At 31.0% G+C, this 13667-nt stretch overlaps 1 protein-coding gene across 1 annotated transcript; it reads left to right on the forward strand.

Moving 5' to 3' along the window:
• Nucleotides 1–496: 496 nt before the first annotated feature.
• On the forward strand, nt 497–10001 carry LOC142325237 (uncharacterized). The gene is made up of 4 exons (XM_075366721.1): nt 497–688; nt 2083–2184; nt 5653–5861; nt 9752–10001. Exons 1-4 carry the CDS (start codon nt 589–591, stop codon nt 9839–9841), a joined length of 501 nt encoding a protein of 166 aa, XP_075222836.1. The 5' UTR covers nt 497–588; the 3' UTR covers nt 9842–10001.
• The last annotated feature ends 3666 nt before the right edge of the window (nt 10002–13667 follow it).

Consider the following 13667-nt stretch of genomic DNA (forward strand, 5'->3'; position numbering starts at 1 on the left):
AATTATTAAAAGTAAAAAATTACATAATCCTACATTACACAGAGAATTAGCTCACAGTTGGTGGGAATATATTTTAGTTTATGGTTAGTTTCTTTTTGTAATTTCTCTGCATTATTATTCTTATTTTTATCAAAATTCAGGTTTCTGGGCTTCAAATTTTTTGTTTTATTTGATATAGCAAAATAAAAAATGTGAAATGTAAACTTAAAACAATTAAAAAACATTGCAGTGAAAGAAAAAAAATAATGCATTTTCAATTGTTCTTTAAATTTAAAGAAGTTTGAGAATTAATGTTGTAAATTGTTAATTTTCCATAGAAATGAAAACTAGTGTAACATTTAAATAAATAAAGGTGGTTTGCAATAAGTGTGATGCAATAGCAAACAAAAAAATGGTAAGGGTTTACTCACATCAGGTGTGGTGGAAAAAACCACAACAGTCATAGTTGAAAATATGGAAAAATACATTTATCATACAAGGTCACTGTTTAGTATATAGATACAAGTTCAGAACGTTAAAATTATTCTAGTGTTTTACTTTCTAATTGTAACAGTAATTTTACTGAAGCAGTTTTCACTGCGTCTAAACATGAAGAATTTTTCAAGAATGTCAGCTGTATTCTTTTTTACATTACTAGTTAGCATAATTCTATCAGCAAATGGGGCAATCACACTGAAAAAATGCGTCAGTTAGTAACTATTTAAAACTATTTACTTATTTGATTGTAATTATATAATGCAGACACAAAACAAAATGTTCATTAGTCGTAAAACATTGGTGGAACATAAAATGTAGATCAGTCTACATTAAATTACAAAAGTAATTATATTAAATTTAAAGTTTGTAAATACAATTAAAGTTTTCTACTTATAATTTCACAAAAACAAATATCTAATATAATAAAAAATAGTTTCACAATGGCAAGAAATTACTTCTGTTAATCAAAGAGATAACTAATGTCACCAAGACATCCTTTTATCGATCATTTGATGAAACACTCATCAAAGATGAGTGGTATCTACTGGTATGTCTGATAGTTAACTGTTTTTATTAACTATAAAAGAATTATGTCCTAAAATTAACAGTTATATTCCTATTTGTATTTCTATGTTTTATTTATTATACAAACAAAGTATATTTTAGTTTGAAAAGTATCTTTAGTAGTAATATTTTAGTAGAAAATAAAAAAAACTATGTTTTTTGATTTTTACTAAAACTTTTTCAGAAAGGTCACTATTTCACAGTTTACTTCATCTTCAGTTTGTCATGATTTAGAATGTTTTGTCATGTTATTAAAAAAAAATTCTTGACATACAGTAGGATAACTGTCTTATTGTTTAAAAATCCTTTTAATGTTTTAAAAAGTAAAGTTGTATATATTGTCATGTAAAATGATTAGTTCTTATTGACACTATCTGTAAAAAGTTCAGAAAATAAATTTATATTTTAAAAATATTGAAAGATAATTCTAAAAATCTTTAATAATCATTCATCAATCAATTGAACAACTCATTCTAAAACCTTTTTATCTATAACGATCATTGAATTAGTATGTTTTCTTTTATTGATCTCTAGAGCAATGTTCTAATGCCTTAAAAAATATATGTTGTTACTTATGATATTCTCAATTTTCATTTGTTTGTAATGATGGAGAATTCTGGTTCAAATTGTTTCAAAAATGCCATTACTTACATTTTAAATCCAGCATCTGGTACTGATTTTGGTGATCATTGGATTTCAAAAACTCTTATTACCAGTTTGTCTGAATAAATGATCAAACACAGCTGAATTTTTATATAGTTAAGTCTTTGTGTGTCAGTACATCCTGGTAAACATAAAAACAACTGTAATAAGGTTTTAGAACATGGTAAGTAGTTTTTTAATATAAAATTAGATCTTATTAATGCTAAGTAATAATTTGTATCTAATAATTCCTTAGAGAGAAATTATTATTACTCATTAGAAGATGTTGAAATTAGTATTCTAGTGTTTTATCACAGATAACATTGAATGTAGAATACATAATATTACAAAACAATATTTAATATACATGCTAATATATGGGTTCTATTTTGATTGCAGGTGGTAGATATCCAGCAGAAGTAAAAATTTCTAGCTGCAGTAAATCACCATGTGAATTAAAAATAAACACTGTAGCTACAATTGAAGTTAGATTTAAAGCACGTAAGTGATTTTTTTATAAATATAAAACAAATTTAAATTTAATTGAAATTACTAATAGTTAAATTATCTGGAGTGTGTTAGTCTGTTAGTTAACAGTTCTCTATCAGAAGAAGGAAACCCCAATTAAAATTCCTTTAACTGTTTCTGATCAAAATGTTTTCATTTTTTTTATACTACTTTCTTCATTTGGTATAAATGAAGAATAAAATAAATTTTATTGTTTAAGCAGTTATGCTTAAACAATAACATTTGTATACCAGTTTTGGTGTAAACAGAATTTTAGTAATTAGAGAGGCCTTTAAAAGTTCTTGCATTCAATTTTTTAATCAATCATGTAACAAAATTTATCTGCTCCTTCATTCCTTCCCAGTTTACGCTAATCTTTCAATTTCATTATCTTTATTATATCTGATCACCTGCACTTCCTTCAATAATGGAATTAGGTAAATTAAAAACAGGAATTAGGTCAAAAACTGATATATTAAAGAGTATGTAAATGACTTACCAAGATAATTCTTATAATAAGAATTTGACAACGGCTTCTTTTTTCTTTGATCAGTCTTAAAACAATTTTATTTCAAAATTCACTAACCCTCTCTTTTTTCTGTTAGCCTCCGGAATCACTGTAAGATATTTACTTCACAGGATGAATGAGGATGATCTGTGTGAATGTAAATGAAGTGTAGTCTTGTACAGTCTCAGGTCGACCATTCCTGAAATGCATGGTTAATTGAAACTCCACCAAAGAACACCAGTATCCATTATCTAGTGTTCAAATTTGTTTAAAAATAACTGTCTTTACTAGAATTTGAACCTTAGAACTCTTGGCTTTGTAATCAGCTGATTTGCGATGATGAGTTTTCATCAACCCAACTTTTTTTCAATGTACTTCTTTGTCATCGCTATCAATAGATTCTATTCTTTGACCTGTCCTTCTAATTTTTAGGTTGTTAATGGTTTTCTGTTTCAACGCACTACCTTATAAAAAATAGTTTAATTCTTGAATCTATATACATAAATTTCTAGGTTTCAAAAATTAATCTGGGAGTAAAGATTCCCTACCATATACTTCTGTTCTTTCCTAACCATACTAGTATAAAGCATATATATATATTATAACTATTGTAAATTTTAATTATATGATACACAGATCATATTTAGTTATTTTAGGAGTTAGATGTTATTGATGTTCATTAAGTATATATTGTCATATGTTTCGCAGCTTGATCAGGATATTGAGAGGTTGACAATTTATAATGTTTATATAATTACAGTTTATTGGTTTAAAATGTTCATAATTACAACTAGACAAATTAATAATAACAACAACAGTGATAAATACAATAATAATAATAGTAATAAGTGACAATTATAAAGCAATTAATGAACAGAAATATTAATATAGTAATTACAACTACAATAATAATCAGGATAATAGTAGTGAACGATAATAATATTACATGTCAATAGGAACAAATCAAACATAAAAATACATGACATAATATATAATCAAAACAGTAAGTATGACAAAAACAGATCATAATCAACAAAGTTAAACAATAAAAATTTTACACGTCAAATAGTGATAAATGTCATTAGTAAATAATAAATACAAATTACACTCAAGACAGAGTTCAAAATAAATAATTGTTCGAAATTTATTCCAGGTAGACAAATAGAAAACTAAACCCATTAACAAAAGAAATCGCTAGTCTTAACCATTTTTAACCACTAGTCTTGTATTAAAAAAACAATCATATAGTGTTCATTTACAAACACCTTTGCTATCTACCCTGACAGTTTATGAATGAAGTCTATTGCATTATTTCTTTCACTTATACACTTAATAGTTTTACTGTAACTCACTTATAGTATTTCTGGTTTACTGGAAATACTTGTGGTATTATCTTACTTGTATCGACTGGATTCAGGACTTGTCTCGCAGACTCACACCTGTGACTCTCCTCGCTGTACCGATGTGATAACGTCTCGCTGGCATGGTTTGCAGAACTCCGCCAAAGCCACACAATTCGCAGCCTATCCTCATTGGACTCCTTGCAGAATTGCCCTTGTGGGACTGACACCATAACATCTCGCAGACTGGTTCTATTAGAACTTTTTCTTAGCTGGTCTTACTGGCTATTATACTTCTAGCCTCTTTACCTACCGAACTGGACCCAAGTCAAAGCATAAGAACAGTTGACTGAGGTTTTTGTTCCCATGAGTTCCAAACCTGGTGTCTTCTCACCATAGAACAAGTGTTCATTGTGAGTTAGCGGGCAGTATAACAAAGGACAATTGTTAAATGGATCTATTCTTTACAGAAGGGGTTCTCCTTTTTGTTCCTTTCTGGAATTCTGCAATTAATATACTTTATATTACTTTCATAATAATTGGTAGGAATCCGTTACTCAGGCCCGCTATACCAGCCTTTTTACAATATTAATGCCTCTACAGTGAATAAAAAGATAGTGACTCATTTATCAAACAGCCAACATTTTTCAAAAAAGTGTAGAAAATATCTGACATGCAGAAGTTATTCAGTTTGATTTATGCGTTGTTTAAAAGTTAAAGATAAAAGATGTGATTCTGACCCCTCAAGAGATTGAAATTATAAATGATAGATGTTTTTTATATCATGTTATGCTATATTTTTAGCATTTGTTGATTTGGTTATTGGCCATTGAAAATATCTACAGCTCACAGTGTTTTTTATATTCAATGACAATGGGAACTGATTTATTAATTATGTCTTTTTTCAATGTTATTTTATTCATACTCTGAAATCATCAATTTCCAAGATGCTTCTCCATAAAGGATTCCATGTGTTGCTGAATCCTAAGGTTTTAGTGAATACAGATTGTTGTTTTATCTAGTATCATTTTAAAAAATACTTGCTCCTTAAAAGTAAAACTTTAATTTAATTTAATTTGCATGTATTTTCAAAACTGCAAAAACAATGCCTGATTTAATTCTCTATCCTAGTAACATTTAAAGTTAACAAATTGCAGTAATTTTTTCACAATAACTCCTGCCATTTTTTTTTTTTGGTTGATCTAACAGAAAATAATCTGATAAACTGTCACAAATTGTAGTAGTCTTTTCTTGAAAGTCTTCTGCACAAATGTATTTTAAATGCTATAGGTAGAAAATGCACACATTTGTCATATTTTAATAAAAATTAAATTCAAGAAAGAAAATTATAGAATATCATAGTCATATGAATTCTTTCCTCATTGGTCAGGCCTGATGAAGACAAAATCATTCTACAACTCTTACTTAAATTAAACGGGATATTCAAACTGGTTGTCAAAACAAATGGGCCCTAGATTTTAATTCTTATATACAGATTTTCTCAAAATCATTGTGTAAACTGGATTTTTTTGCCATATTTCAAACAGTAACATTTACTTATGAATAAGTTATGTACCAAATTTCTCAGTACTAAACACTCATTTTGTTTTTCAGCTTATGAAGTGAGGTATATTGAAACCAAGGGCGTTTTAATGGATTCACAATACAGACTATATCCTTTCTCAATAAACAAGAAGTACTTAAAAAAGATTGATAAATTATTTGAAAAGGGTGAGAAGTATAGTACTATAAAATTACCACTAACAGAAGAAATGGAGTATGAGTTCAAAGATTCATTTCCAGTTGGGACAATATTTCCCCTGGTATATTTTTTTTAGCAATTTTATATTTTAAACTAAATAAATTTTTATATTTTAGCTATTTTATATTTATCATAAAAGAATGGTGCGGTTTTGAACATAGTTTAAATTAAAACAGAATTACTTACAGTTTATGTTTTTTATTTTCCAAATTTGTCTTCTCAAACATTTTTTTACATAATTAATAAATTTCAATATGTGCGCCCTTAGTCGCTCGACAAATGTCCAAACGATACTCAACTTCTCTCCAAACATTAGTTAACATTTCTTCGTTAATGGGCGTCACTGCTTCATTAATCCTGTTTTTTTAAGTGGTTTAGGTCGCGAATTTTTTGTGTATAAACAACGCTTTTGATGTACCCCCATAAGAAAAAATCGTAAGGTGTCGGTCTGGACTCCTTGGAGGCCAAAGTATGGGTCCTTGCCGGCCTATCCATCGATCTCCAAATTTTTCGTTCAAAGCGTCCGTGACCGATGCATTGAAGTGCGGGGGAGCACCACCCCCTTGTTGGAAATGAAGTTGATGAATGTTTTCGAGTTCATCCGGCTGAAGAAAGCAATAATTGGTTAACATGTCAAGATACAAAACAACTTAAATTGTTTTTTCAGCAAAGAAAAAGGCCCTATTACACAATTTTTCATCACACCACACCAAATATTAACTTATTCGTGAATTGTGTCTGTTAACGCATCCATTCGCATGGAATGTAGTTCGTCTGTAAAAATGATTAGTTTTCACTTATTCTGTCCGACATTTCAACAGCGAAATTGTAACGTTTTAACCATCATCGGGTTTCAATTCCTGAAGTATCTGGATTTTATAAGCGTGTAATTTCAGTTTTTTATGTAAAACTTTGCGAACTGTTGATTTTTGAATACCTAATTCGATGCTTCGACAGGGGATGGACTTCCAAGGACTTCTAATTGCCGATTGTCTAATTAGTTCAATCGTTTCGTCTGGTACACTTGGTCTGCCGGTTGATTTCTGTTTCTTAACTGATCCAGTTTCTTCGAATTGTTTGAACCAACGTGTTATGTTATTTTTGTGTGGTGGATATCTTCCGAATTCACGTCGAAACGCACGTTGAACTAAAATTACGGATTTTAATTCAGCTATCAATAAAACACACTTTGCTTTGTCTTTATCCGAGAACATAGTAACTCAATAAACTCACCACAACAACAATACAAGAACTGACGGTGCGGTTACAACTGCTGATAAACAAACTTTTGGGTTGGAGGCTTTCAGGGATACCAATATAACATCTAGAAATTTCCTTACAATCTAACTATGAATTACTGAAAACGCACCATTCTTTTATAACTCTGTATAATATCTACATTTTTTATTTATTAAGAAAAATATTCTCTGTTTAAAAGGATGAACAACCAAACAATTTATTATTGCTTTAAAAATCTGAGAACAGAATACTGAGTTTTAACTTACTATGGACAAATTTGAAAATTTTCATAAAAGTTGTAAAAGATATAAATCACAATCAAACAGTAATTTTAAAAGTGATACAAAACAAATGGAAAGCTGGAATGAGGGGTTATAAATGAGATAAATAAACTAATAATGATACAACTAACATCCTTTAGTCAGAAAAAATAAACTAGTAAAAATAATAACTGAACAAATTATAAAATTATCATCATTTCATGTGTGAGAGCTGGTGACCTGATCATATTCTACCGACAATTTCCTCCCGTTGCTCATGGTCCTCTTCCATTTGAATCAATGTGCTGAACGTTCCTTCAGTAGCCTTTTCTATTTGGTTCAGCTACCTTATTAGCAGTCTTCAGGGTGACCTGCTGTCCTTGAATTTTTTCTGCTTCTCAAGTTTTTTGGCAGCTCTAAGGACTATCTGGCCAAATAGATGGAGGATATGCTGGAATCATGTTGCAGACCACCTCCTTTGTATACCCAGCTCGTTTATAATCAAATTTTTCATCCACTTTTCTGTCCATGCAACACAGAGCATTCTCCTGTAGGCCCACATTTTAAATGCATCAATTCTCCTCTGGTCTTCTACTTTGATTATCCAGATCATAACGCCACACATGAGTACTGGCAAGAATAGTACCTGAAGCAGTCTCAGGTTTGTACTCCTTGTGATTGTCCTTTCCTTCTAAATATAGTAGTCAAATTTGTGACTGTCTCCTTCACCAAGATAATTCTTCATTGTATTTTGGCAGATGAGTACCAATCTTTATCTATTGTGGATCCTAAATATACGAAACTGTTTACCTTTTCGAAATCACTCAACTCACCACTGACTGGAAGATTGTTGGGTCTTTCTATGATCATAACTTTAGTTTTTCCGATGTTTAATTTCAGTCCTAGTGTTTCACTTTCTTGCTGAACTCTATCAAGGATCTCCTTCAATTCAACTTCAGAACCTGCAAACAGGGTCGTATAATCAGCAAACCATATGTAGGCTATATACCAGCCTCTTATTTGTACACAGCCATGCCAGTTTTTCAGACTCTTCCACATAATATATTTGCTGTAAATGTTGAGTAAGATCAGACACAGAATACATTCTTGCCATACTCCTATCAACGAGTAAAAGGGCTTCATTATGTCATTTTCAATGTCATTTAATGAATGAAGGTAACAATATGATCAAGAATCCCCATCTCCTTCAATACTCACCATAGATCTTTCCACCTGACTGAGTGAGAATTATAGCTGAATTTTCTATTTAAATTTTTATTTAATTGTAGGATTATTAATGCAGTCAGGGAAAGGAAATGCAGAAATAGTAATAATAATAAGAAAATTATTTTACACAGAAGAAAATTATTAGATTCACGGCCCATTTCTATGTAAGTGGAGAGGGTTTATAAGCCAACTTTTTTAGAAAATGAAGATAGAAAAATCATTTGTGATTTAATTGAAAATTTAAAAGGATATTAAACTTTTGATACTATAAGAAAATCAAAATGCAATGCTGTATTAGGAGAACAAGAAAGAAAAAGAGTTGGGCAGAATATGGGCTTAGTCATCATAAAACAGGAATTAGTCTCTCAAACTTTTGTACTAAGCTTGATCCTGGTTTTTACAATTAACCACTTGCATTCTGATCAAACAACGTATGAGTAGATCCTTCTTTTCCCCATTTTCTATCTCCATTTTACAGCTTTCACTTTTTCCCTTACACAAATACTGTGGGAATTGTGTCAGCTGCAAACTGGCTTTGTCTTTGGTAGGTTTTCATAGCAAAAGGGACAAGTGTTTCCACCCTGAATCTCAGTATAGCAGAAATTCCAAATTAAAAACTAAGGTACCTGTCAGATAAAAGTTAGGCTTCCTACTCTGCCCAAAATGTAAATTATAAATTAGTAAATATAAAAAACTTATTTTTTTATTTAATGAGATGTTTGGGCTATGATCGACTGCTATGATCATTTAGCCTGATTGGAAATTAGTAGCATATGAAAAATGCCATGCCTGACCGGGGAATTTGAACCCAGGACCTCTGGGTGAAAGATAGAAGTGCCACTTGCTCCATGGAGGATGACAAAACGCATTTTTTTTAAAAAAAAGGGTTTTTAAAACTCTTTTTTAAAAATCATAAAAGAAGATAGATACAAGTTGGTCCATCAAATAAGGAAAAGTATTGGGTAGACAGTTTATAATAATTAAGCAGAGATTCAGAGATAAATAATTTACAACTGTTATGGAGATTACATAATATACAGTACAACACATATTCTACATACTCTTCACTGTAGAATATGTCTGCTTTTTGTGAGAAAATTTTGGAATAATATTAAAAAAGAAGTCTTTTTATTAATAATATTGTATTGTATTTGACACTGCAGGACAGTCATGTAATTTTACAGGATAAGAGATTGATTTAATAAAAATGTCAACTTTGTTTCAGGGAGACTTTGAATTACACTGGGCCTTGGAGGATGATGATATAGACCAAGATTTTGTATGTTTTAAAACCATCATTAAAGTTGTAAACTAAATAGATACACTTATCACCCACAATCTGGTTGTAAATTACATCATTATGATTCAATTAATGTGCAATTAACATGAATAAAATGCAATTTTATTTATCCAAAAAAGTGTAATATTTATGTAAAGCAGAATAATAAGAAAAAATAAATAAATTTAAACAAAAATTTTGTTTATTTTTATCAAAATGCAGATTCCATTTAAAAATATTATTAATTTCAAATAATTATGATAAATTACTTTATATGTGATTGTTAAGATGTTTACATTTGCATATGTTTTTGTGTTTTTTTGTAGTCACACAATGAGGTGTTGTTATTAGTGTTTGGACAAAAAATTACTAGAGTAAATGATTAAAAATTAGCAATTAAAATTTAACTTAAAAATTAAAAAGATATAAAACGCCTATGCGGTATGCTAAGCGCAAAATAAAAACAATATTAAAAATCTGACATAAAAGAATAAAAAAGCTGAACGTCAAAAGGCAAAAACATAATACAGTTCAACTCAAATAATTCAATCCAATTGAACGGCCCTAAGAAATCATCAGACATTAGACAATATTGTTAGATTGTTGCCTAAGATATTTCATATTGGTTTGCTTGGCATTTCTCCTGCCACTACGCCATTCGGTCACCCTAAAGCATAAGACTGAATGCCTGTGCCACAACTGGCTGCTGAGCCACGAAACAGTTTAGCCAGTGTCCTAAATAGCTCCTAGAGCTTACCTAACAGCGTGAGCGGACTAAGCATGGTGCCATATACCATGCTTACATGCTTACATGTTCCAACCAATCACTTGTCATTTACTAAAATGGGTAGGCGCACCCTGTTAACCACAAAAAATATATATGACACCCATAAATTAAAATTTACTTCGTTTAGACAGCAATTCGCTGCTACACCTAGGTTGTTGAATGCCAGCAAGTACCTGCCCACCATATTAAAGCGCTTGGAGCCTTAATTGGCAGGTGCAGCCATATATCTCTAGGTTAGCTGTCTCCGGATGAGTGGTAGCGTCTCGGCCTTTCATTCGGGGGTCCCGGGTTCGAATCCCGCTCAGGGATGGCATTTTCACACACGCTACAAATCATTCATCTCATCCTCTGAAGAATGCCTACCGGTGGATCCGGAGGTTAAAAAAAAAAAAAAAAGGTTAGCTTTCCACAGCCGTGTGGTAGGAGTCTTTCCCTTAAGTAAACTACTGATGACGGTTGAACATAGCAACTGCATCAAGGAACTCCCACACAGTCCAAAAACGCTGCTCTCGCCACATTGATTAACCACTTGTGAGTGACCAATTTTTCCTTTAACCTCTAAATTCCATTAATATGATTTTTTTTCAGAGAAACAGCCACATCTTCATGTCCTCTGCAACAATTTGATGGTTGAATTTTTCGCAGATGTAACTGTAAAAGGTTACAACATCCTGCAAGCGAAGTGAGTCTCCTGCAGACACAGTATTAAAGAGTTTACTTTCTTTTGTAGGATTTTAATATCCTCATGACAAGAACGGAGTTCGCAAAATTCCAGTGAAAAATATTTGTGCTCATAAAAATACTTTTTCCTGTTATACAAAACTCTGCATGCAGATTATTTGCCAAATAGTATCCGGTTTTTCTTTTTTGTGTTTATAAATTTTAAGAAGTGGTTTGCTTCTTCGGGCACTTCATCCGCCACCATATCCTTGAAGAGACTTCAAGATGGTGGAGGGGATTTGGAAGCTTGGCAGGCCAGAGATACTGTACCAGGCTGTTATCTGAATTAGTCATTACAATCCTATCAAATTTAATTAATGTAACTTTTTCAGTTACTTCACTTTTTAGTTGTAATTATATTTATTAGTCACTATTTTATTTATTAATTTTGGTGTGGTTGGTTTGTCATTTAAAAGTTAAGTTTCATATAACTTTCATGAACAAAATCATAATAAAAAAACTTTATCAATATACAAAAATAAAAGTCCTCTTTTATTCATTTGTTTTCATTTTACTACTTCCTTGAGGGATAGAAAATTGATTTTAGCGCATCTATTTCCCAAAGATTATCTAGGAAAAGGAAGAAATTAATATTTTGATTAACAATCCTTAAGGGGTTAAATAAATCACTAATTCTTTTTAAGGTAGCATTTTCAAGGTAGCTGGAAGTTTGAAATTTGGTTAAAGTACTGCCAAGTGATGTAAAAATAAGGAAATATTGTTATGATTAACAAACCATAAGAGATTAAATAGGGGGTTGAAAAAAATGACAAAAATGAAATATCTGGAAACATGAAAATGGATGTGTTTATTTTAGGATGTAAGCTACTTCTATGAAGTGGTTTCATTCATTCACCCTTAAGACAGTAAAAAGGGGTGTGAATAGCCTAAGGTAAGCTCTCATTGATTCATTCGTTACTAGTTGTTTTGCTTTTCAGAAAGCTAAAGTTTGGTACAATTATTCCCTTGACTGTCTCTAGAAAGAGTTAACAAAATTAACTTGATTAATGCACTTAAGATATTAAAATAGAGTTGTTAAGGAGCAAGACCAACAGAACTGAAACTTGAAATCTAACAAATATATTTCACTTAGAAAGTAAACTGTTACTGTGAAAGGTTTTTTGAATCAGCAGCACTTATGGGGTGGAAAGGGAAGGAAACTTGTTTTTTAAAAAAACAATGTATCTTGTTTGAATTAAGTTGAAAGACTAAAGTTTTGTTAGGAATATTTATGCCAATATTAAGAAGAGAAGTGTTTGCCATAGTTTCAGGAATAAATTCCATAAGGGAATCTATGAAAATTAAAAGGATCAAGATTATATTCCTAATCTCCATATATCTTATGTATCTTTGTGATAAAAGGTTGAAATTAAGTTTGGAATGAAACCAAGATCCTTCACAAACATATCTTCACTTTAAAAAAATTTTTTTTTAATCGTCTAAAAAATTGATTTCATAATTTCCTTATATTTTATGGTAATAGCTATAACAGGTTTAAAAGAATTTGTAAAAATATTTGAAATGAGCTTTCTTTTAAATCATTATTAATTGTCCTGATCTTCCATTGTCGAAGATCACCAAAACAACCTCTATTCCTGTACCGCTGATAATCGAAGATCACAAGTCAGAAAAAATGCCTGACCGGGTTCAAATTTCGGTCAGGCATGACATTTTCACACATGCTACACAAATCATTCATCTCATCCTCTGAAGCAATAGCTAATGGTGGTCCCGAAGATTAAAAGAAAAAAAGAAGAAAAAAGTCAGAATTAGTAGAATAACCATCAATGGGCCATGCAGCACAAAAATTCAAAAACATAGGCATCAGTTATTCTGTCAGTATCAGATGAAGATACTGATGATGGCTTGTTAGGGTCTCAATTCACAGAACCTGAACTAGAAAACAAATGGACCACAAAAAAGAACAGGAAAAGGGATGGCCTAAAGGAATGGTCTAGAAAACAATAATCATGCTAGTAAAATACAGAAGGTATATTGCAGTCAAACATCAATGTTGTAGATGAGCTAAAACCTATTGTTAGCTGAACATACACACTCATGTATATGCTGTGCATGTGTATTCTGTATATCTGCAGAAGACGTATTTAAGACCAGTTAATAATTTTGACCTAAAAGGTTACAAAATACATCGAAAGGGACAACTCCCTGGTCAAAGAGTCAGATGAGGAGTAATGGTCCTTGTTCCAAATCATCATATAGTAAGATAAATTCTTACAAATACTACATTACAAGCTACTGGAGTTAGATTGTTCTCTCTAGTTGACATTACCGTCTGCAACATTTACTTGCGTGTTGCAAACTGGTGTGTTGAAGTTCTGGAGGAAATAGTTTGGT

Source organism: Lycorma delicatula, chromosome 5 (genome assembly GCF_047948215.1).
Source record: "Lycorma delicatula isolate Av1 chromosome 5, ASM4794821v1, whole genome shotgun sequence".
In the NCBI taxonomy this organism is placed as follows: domain Eukaryota; kingdom Metazoa; phylum Arthropoda; class Insecta; order Hemiptera; family Fulgoridae; genus Lycorma; species Lycorma delicatula.